This window comes from Echinops telfairi, unplaced genomic scaffold (assembly GCF_000313985.2).
Source record: "Echinops telfairi isolate 266 unplaced genomic scaffold, ASM31398v2 ScPeMD7_70;HRSCAF=299, whole genome shotgun sequence".
Lineage (NCBI taxonomy): Eukaryota > Metazoa > Chordata > Mammalia > Afrosoricida > Tenrecidae > Echinops > Echinops telfairi.
In genome coordinates, this window is record NW_022103968.1 from 8,100,493 (window position 1) to 8,109,023 (window position 8,531).

General features: G+C 51.2%; 1 protein-coding gene across 1 annotated transcript in view; it reads right to left on the bottom strand.

Annotated features, from left to right (window-relative positions):
• The window catches only part of BTBD16 (BTB domain containing 16), a 52,957-nt gene that overhangs the window by 8,571 nt on the left and 35,855 nt on the right, over positions 1-8,531 (bottom strand). Inside the window, exon 9 of the mRNA XM_045291398.1 lies at positions 351-442. Within this exon, the coding sequence (XP_045147333.1) occupies positions 351-442 (92 nt within the window). The remainder of the gene's footprint in view (positions 1-350; positions 443-8,531) is intronic.

The following is an 8,531-nucleotide window of genomic DNA, read 5'->3' on the forward strand; positions in this document are numbered from 1 at the left end:
CTTGTCAACACAAAGGTCTCATTGGTGGTCTTCCATCCCCCCATTCCCTCTGCCTTCCTGCTCACAGGGCCCAGAGTGCTGCTTAGAGGGATCCCAGCTGCCTCTGCTCCCCTCACAAGCCCACCTGTGCACCCCAGTGGCCTCCAACCAGCCACGAGCTGTCCTGCTGCCCATCCGGTCAGCCCCTCTCTACCTTCATGGAAACCCCGCTGTTCCCAGTTCACAGACAAGGACACGGACACTGAGCTGTGTCCCCGCTGGGATGAGAGAGCTCGGTACTCGTACCCTTTGAGGAGGTGGGTGGGTGGGTGTAGGAGGCTGTGGCGAAGCTGCAGGGGTGGGGGACTTGCCTCTGTTGATGTTGTGAAGACGCAGACACACGAAGAGCGGCAGTAAGCCCTGTCCCAGGTCCCGCTCCAAAAAGGCGCAGTTCCGAGGAAAGCTGGGCAGAAGCAGAGAAGAAGGCCGGGCCTCAGGAAACTCCTTTCCGGAATCAGCCAAGGCGGCCCTGGGTGGGTGCCCCTGGTTACCATCCCAACCTCTTAGCTGAAAGGTTGGGGCTTCTCGTCCACCTGCAGGGTGCCTCCCAAGAAAGGCCTGGTGATCTCCTTCCGGAAAAATCAGCCCCTGCATTGACTCCATGGCCACCGAAATCCAAGTTGGCTAGAGGCTTTGCCCGCCCAGAGGAGGCAGGGAGGGGAGGTGGAGCTGCTCTCTCTGGAGTTGGTGCCTGGGCGCAGGGGCTGCAGACACCGTCATGGAGCCTAACCCTGGAAATGATTGTAAGGCAGGGGGCTATTTCCTTCTGTGCACACAGCAGGCGCCCAGCAAATGCTTCCTAAAGGACGGGTGGGGCACAGGTTACTTTACAGGGGCTTCCGGCCAGCATGGCCTCCCTCGCGTCTTTCCAACTTCCCCCAGGGGCTCACAGGGTCAGGGTCATCAGTTCTAATTTTCAGAAGGAGAAACGAAAGTTCCGCCCGAACTTGATACAACCCGGGATCTCTGAGCAATGCAGGCATTTCAAAAGCACCTGCTGGTGGAATTAAAAACATCTCTATATCTGCTCAGAGGAGTGGGTGAGGGACGTTAGCAGCTGGTTCTGCTGGCAGTTACAGTCCGAGGTGGTGCTGCCTGTCCCCTATCACCCATGTGGTTGGAGGTCAGAGCTGGGTGGGGAGGATCGTTCCCTGCCCCAAACCCAGAAGACGGACACACATACACACACACCCTTGTTTTGAAACAGCTGGCTTCATAGAAGTTACTTGTCACCAGTGAGGACAACAGGCATCACTTTTCCAAGGCCCTTTGGAAATGCAGTCACCCCTCCGGGCAGGGTCTGGGGTACACTGGCCAAGGGTCCTTCAGAGGATTCCCCCACTAGTCCAGAGTGATGGCTCAAGTCACAGCCTGCCCATGATGGCTCTGTGTCCACTGGCCAATGGGACACACTTCTTGTCACAAGATCTAGGGATGCCTGGGACACCAGCACCTCCCCGCACCTGTCTCCGTGCTCCTAGGAGAGCCCTAGGAGACAGATGTAGGGTGCGGAGGACTTGTGGGGGTGGGTGAGGGAAGGGGGACCAGCGTGCTCTAACTCAATGATATTGTTCGTAATTAGGATCCACCAAGGGCCCATTGATCTGACCACTAGTTAGGAGTGACCATGAGCCTTGCTTGACTGGTAGATTGATCAGAGATGACCAGAGGAAGGCTGACACCTTTAGGGAGACTGAGCTGTTGACCCTGGAACCAACCTTCCATAGCCCAGGGGCCTGTGTTTGTGTGGGGCACTGAGAACAGAAATCTGAGTTTCACAAAGAGGTCTTCACGCACATGGACAGCGCTGAGACCTCTTTCCACCGATGGGTCTGGGGCCTCCTCTCACAGTCTCAGTGGGCCCCCTTCTATAAATGGATCTGGGAGGCAGGTCACGGAGCTCCCTCCTCTCCTGCCTCTCTCTCACCCTCAGTATCATGCCCAGGTGGCAGGAAGGAAGGAAGAGGCTGGGTGGGAAGCCCCTGGCCCAGCAAGTGCTCTGGAAATGAGCTGATACTCCTGGGAAGAGCTCTCTCACCTCCGGGTGGGCCTGCCCTGAAGTAATGGGTCACAAAAAGCTAGCCGGCCCCAGAAGGGAGGGACGAGCCTGGAGGAAAGCCCCCCACCCCTGCCCCCAGGCCTCGACTCTGTTGCTTTGCTCAGAGAGGCAGGCTGCAAGGCTGCCCGGGGAGCTAGGGGAGTCCAGGCCCACCATCCAGGCCCTTTCAGACAAACCCTCTAGCCCAAGAGATTCAGGAAGAGCTTGGCTGAGACTGATGACGTGTGAGCCCACTGGGCCATGGGGAAGTGGTGCTGATGATCACCTTCAGAGGTGCCATGAGGAGTCGTGCCTTGTCCAACCCTGATTTAGCCCTCAGGCTTGGGGCCTGGAGTCAGGCAGGCCAGGTGCCACCCTCTGAGCTTCCATTTCCTTCTCTGTCCAGTGGGACCAGTGGGGACAAGCACCTGGCTGGAAGGAGGAACAGTGCAGTGGTTTGAAGCTACAGAACAGTGAGTTCCTGATGTCTGCGGACTGCTGCTGTCACCGCTCTCCTGACGACCACCCGGGGGCTTCTGCCCAAGGAGAGAGACCTGAACTCAAGAACCAACTGGCTCTTTGGGGGCGTTCATTACCAGCTGAGACATGGGCCCCCTCGAAGGACAGCGATGGTGGCCTCAGCTGCCCATTTTCCACCAGCTCAAAGGATTGGAAGGGCGTGAGCCAACCCTAAGGCGCTCTCGTGGCACGGTAGTGAAGTGCCCAGCTGCTAACCACAAGGTCAGCGGTTCAAACCCACCCGTGAATCTCCTGGAGACAGCAATCTCCTTCTGCAAAGATCACACAGCCTTGAACATCATAGGGGGCAGTACTCTGTCCTGTAGGGGTTCTAGGAGTCGGGATGGACCGTACAGCAGCAGGTGGGGTTTGGGGCTGACCGCCTCCAGTCAGTGTATCCCTGCCCTACAGCCTGGTGAGCTCCACTGTCTTCCGAGACTCGAGATTCCGACCCAGGTCTCTGAGCCCAGCCCAAGGATCCCTGGTGGTACTGTCAGATACATGTTGGAATGCTAACCACAGGATCAGTGGTTCAGAGCAAGTGTGGGTCTTGGTGAGGATGCTCTAGTAATCCTTATCTCAGCAACGAGCACATCTTTCTGAGATCATATGAAATGGAAGGACGTGGCTTTAATCTAGAGATGATTTGCAAGGCTGTGCTGAGGCAATGGGGCTGGAGTGATGGTTCCCCTGGAGCCGAGCTCTATCTGTGCCAAGACCTCTTGTTATGAGCCATGGTCTCTGCCTTCCAAAATCCCTCCCAAAAGCCAGGGATTGTTCTTCCCCATTCACCCCCCATGCCCACCACCAGAAATGTAGATGCTGCCGCTTCCCCCTGGCCCCCGCCAATTGTTAAAACCAGGTTTTAACAACAAGCTAATTGATTTTTCCAGTAAGGTTCTCCTCTCATTTCTGCCCACACCGGGAAGGAATGCTAGACAGTAGCTGTAGGGAACCTAAGGGAGAAGGAAATCACTTCTATGTTCCTGGGGAGACACTTTGAATAAGTTTCTACCCAACCCTCGGTAAACCACACTGTGGACTAAGCATGACTTTAGACACTGGCTTTACAGGGAATGTGGCGTCCTCCAAGGGCCACATCAGAAGGCCTCCATGTGGAAGGCCAAAAGAATGAACTGGGTCCTACCTCAAAACTACCTGTAGTCCATGGAGTTTGGACTGAAATGCCCACATGGGAGACGAAGCTGAAGACGGCCACCCCAGGACTGTGTAGAGGGCAGACATTGGGCCTTAGATGGGACTCCTGGCTTAGGGGGCGTCGGATGAAAGGGGACCCAGATCCACCATACATTTAGTACCTCAATGCTCCCCTTACATTAATATGACAAGTATTAATCTGATAGGAAAGGGTCTGCTCGTGTAAGACATGTAACAGGAAAATTTCCCCTACCACCAACACCCATGCTCAATGTAGACAGAGCTTACTCAATTAAGAAATCAATCTGGGGCTCAACAGGAAGTAAATGTTTAGAAAATAATGATGGCAACTAGGTACAAATATGCTTGATACAATTGATGTATAGATGGTTATAAGAGCTATACATGATCTTTTAATAAAAAGGAATTTGTACAAAGCAGCATCACCTGGTATGCAGCTTGCAGCTGGACCGCACTTGCATGGACTCCTCTTGCCAACAGTACCTTAAACTCCGTGACATCGGAGAAGCTACTGATGCTGCCAGTGCGGTCGCCTTGTACTTCAGGGGATGTTTTTCTTTGTGTGTGTGTGTGCGTGTAGGAGGGTTCTTTTCATTTATGCCTTTGTTTGTTTTTGTTTTCTTTGGTTGTTGTTCTTTTGAGTTTTTGTCATAAAATGATCGCCAAAGTAAACCAGAATTGTTCATAGCCCATGGAAAAGCAGATGGATTCTGGGCTCCCCCTGAACTCTAGCCCCAATCCAAGAAGAGTTGGTTCTTACAACATGGCCCTGCTCAATACTTGCCTTCATGAAGTGATCGCTGAAGATCAGGGCGCTGCAGCAAAGTGTGGGGAAGAAAGCAGATGGTGCCCGGCTATCAATCGAACAGTGTCTGGGGTGTTAAAGGCTTGTATTCAAACCAAGCAGCCTTCTAAGTGAGGCATCAACTAAGTCCACATGGAAGAAGCACACCAGCCTGTGTGATCCAAAGATGGAAATAGCAAGATCCAAATATTATGAAGGGAAACGTATCAGAGCTTAACTTGTGAACGTCCAATTTGAAGGCTACAGAGGACAGCGGCAATTTAAAACCCATCTACAGAGTATCTAGTCCAGCAGTTCTCAACCTGGGGGTCACGACCCCTTGGGGATCAAACGACCCGTTCACAGGGTCGCCCGATTCATCACAGTAGCCAAATGACAGTGATGAAGTAGCAACGAAAATAATGTTATGGTTGGGGGGTCACCACAACACAAGGAGCTGTATGAAAGGGTCGTGGCATTGGGAAGGTTGAGAACCACTGCTGTAGTCAGAGTAAGCCCTCGGCAGATCCCCTCTGCCCACAGGCGAGGGTCTCAAACAGCTGTACTGTCAGACAGAGACAACCATAAACTTGATTCTGGTGGATCCTTGGCCAATCGACCTCCCTCTTGACCTAAATTTGCTCTGGGCTTAAATATGTCTTGCTTATTCCACGATAGAAATTTCTTCTCTGGCTTTTAAAATATTGTCGGTATTTCTTTCTTACGCCTTATTTTTATCTTTACAGCATATGATTGTTATTCCTTTCTTCTTTCTGTTTCATTTTGTCTTTGTTGTTTATTGTTTATGTTAGGTCTCCCAGTTTAGGAAACACAGAAGGAAGGAGCGAACAGAGACAATAACCGATACAATGGCTCCTCAGGGACAGGGGTGGGGAGGGTGGGCAGGATGGGGGAACAAATAGTGGGTGCAGCGGGGGGGAGGAAAGGAGCACTATTGTGATGATGTGTAGATGGTTCAACAATGGAAGTATATTTTTATATCAAGAAAACTACTAAAAAGAGAGAAGAAGAATCCAGAGTTGACCAGGGGCGACCATGGGTGAAAGAGGAGGAGTTTTTGCTTAGGGGCACGGAGTTCATGTGAATGGTGCTGGGATGACTTGGAAAAGGATATCGTTAAGGGTTGCATATCAGAGTATAATCAATGGCACTGAATTATACATGCAGAAGGAATTGAATTGGAGAATGTTGTGTGGATATATATTTCAATAGATAATTTTATTGGGGTTTTTTTACAGCTCTTATAAGCCACTCATCCATCCATTGCATCAAGCACATTTGTACATTTGTTGCCATCATCATTTTCAAAACCTTTTCTTTCTACTTGGGCCCTTGGTAGAAAATAATAACAATCACACTAACATTGAGTGCAACGAAGAAGAAAGAGTGCCCAGGATTGTGGTCATGACGGTACCAGTCTTCTCACTAATGATCAAACTCTTGAACTGTCTGATGTGTGGAACAAGTGCCTGCCAATAAAACTGTAAAAAAAAGAAGAGAAAAGAAAACGTTCTAAAATTGGTTGTGGTATTGATTGCACAACTCAATGTGATTAACCTATTGAATTGTGTGATGTGTGAATTAAACGATGTAAAAGTATAAATAATATATAAAGAATCAATAGATACTGAACAGTGTAAGGAAAAAAGAAGAAGAAGACAATCAAAAGCCAGAGAGCCCTGGAGCTTTGGGCCGGCCGCCTCCAGAACCGAGGAGAAAGAAGGAGAGAGCCAGGACACGAAGCAGCTCGTGCACAGGACAGGGGATGCTACACGAACCACGCCCCGGCTACCCAGGGGCCAGAGCTAGCTGGTGCTCCTGACCATTCTAGACATGGCCACCGTTGATGCCCTGAGCTACTCGCTCAGCCTTGAATGAAAATGAATCCCCAAGGCCACCTTGGAACAAACAGAAAACAAACGGGCTCAACCAATGATGGCTGTCACCTGTAAGGAGTGTCTACACTCCTTGAGGCTAAATGCTCAACAGCACTCACACGGAGGAGCCAGGACAGGAGCCGGGAAGCCAGATGAACAGAAATGATGAGAATGTCCTCACTGTGTGAAGATGAGATGGCTCACCGTCATGGAACGACATGTGCAGAAACCGTCGAATGAAGATCTAAACTGCTGCTTTAAACGTCCACTGAAAACACACTGGGGAAAGAGGCTTTTTTAAACAGAGAAACCTGTGGGGCGTGACCTTTGGGGCGCGCAGTCGACAGCCCCCTGGTACTGAAAGGCACACCCGGGGTTGGCCCTGGTCCTGCTCACAGGCGCTGGGGACAGATTCCCTGCAGATCTCCTGCGTCTCTTGGGTTGGGACACACTTGTGACTCAAGGTGTTTGTAGCCACGACCTTCTCACTTCCTCCATCCCGTCATCCGCGGGAACCACCTGCGCTTCCCATGGAGCCGCCAGACCCATGGCTCTTCACCCCCAGCTCTTTGGATGTCAGCCTTGGAAAACACACTGTCTGCCTAGTATTCAGTCATTAAGAAGCAGTGACGTTTTGATAGAGGCTACGACACAGATCAACCTTGAGAACATGATGCCGAGCAAAATTAGCTGGCCACGAAGGGGCAAATATTGGATGGTGCCACTTCCATAAACAACCTGGATGAGGCTAAGACATAGAAACAAAAAGGCGCTCAGAGGTGACCAGGGGCTGGAAGAAGGGATGGGGGGACACCAATGAGGAGCTCCCGGGGTATCGAGCTTCTGTGTGGGGTGAGGAAAACATTTGAGATCTTAGAAGTGACCATGGTTGCACAACTTTGTTGGTATGATTAATGCCACCAAATTGCACACTTAAAAATGATTAAGATGACAAATTTCGTATTTGACCACAGTGTTTGTTTTTATAAAAAAATGTTAGGCAACTTCAAAAACACAGACTGAGAAGGAAAGAGTGCTGTTTTTAAAACCTAACTTAGTGCAGACCTGGGCACCTTATGAAGGAACCAGGGAAGGCTCTTCTGGACTCTTTCCCATCTCCATTTGGCCTCCATGCATTTGCCTCCTCCAAGGATGTCAGAGAAGTGGAATTGTCTAATATTTGCCTTTGTGTGATCAGCATGGCCACTCTTGAATGGGCACCTTCTCCTCTTGACTCCTGACACCAACAGGAATTCCTACCACCACCACCTCCTACCTCCCACCTCCCACCTTCACCACCACCACCACCACCACCACCATTACTTATCAAACGTCCCTCCCATTCAGCATCTCCTGCCGAGTGCTGTCCTAGGCCTTTCCCTTGCATTCGAGTGAGCCTACACATCAGTCCTGCTGAGTGGGCAGTGGTGTCGCATGGCCCGTAGGTCACATAGCTGTTTGTCATCTTCTACCAGAAACCTGCCCCCAGATTGTGTCTGCTTTGCTTTCTCTCCGATTCTCAGCCCCTCTCGTTTACTGAGCTGGCACCATATTCCAAGAGTGAATCAGATACACGAGTTGGTACTAGCCAGCTCTCTGGTCTCAATGCCCGCCAGTCTACACCCACCTCCTCACTCACAACTCATCCTCCCAGCAAGGCAGGGCGTTCCATCCCCAGCACACATATTTGGGCGTATCTGCATTCCTGGGCTCACCTGCCTGCGCTTTATCTGTGAGGTCAAGTATTCTCCATCTTTTGCCAAGCCTTGTCCCACTGTCCTTGTGAAGGTGAAGGTGGTCCTGCCCTTCCACCGAGGTCATGGAGAAGACTGGATCCAGAAACCACGTCTGATGGCGGTCAGAGCTGCCCTTCCTCGGGCTGCTTACATTTGCCACTTAGAACCCCTGTGCCCTTCTCCTCCCTTCTTGTGGAGCTCCTGTGTCGCTGGAAAGCCAAGAGGCCAATGTAGCTCAGTCATCGATCGATTCACTGTGACCCTGCAGGACAGAGTGGGATTGTCCCAGACAGTTTCCCAGGCCAAGTCTGTCTGTCTTTCTTTCTTTCTTTCTTTCT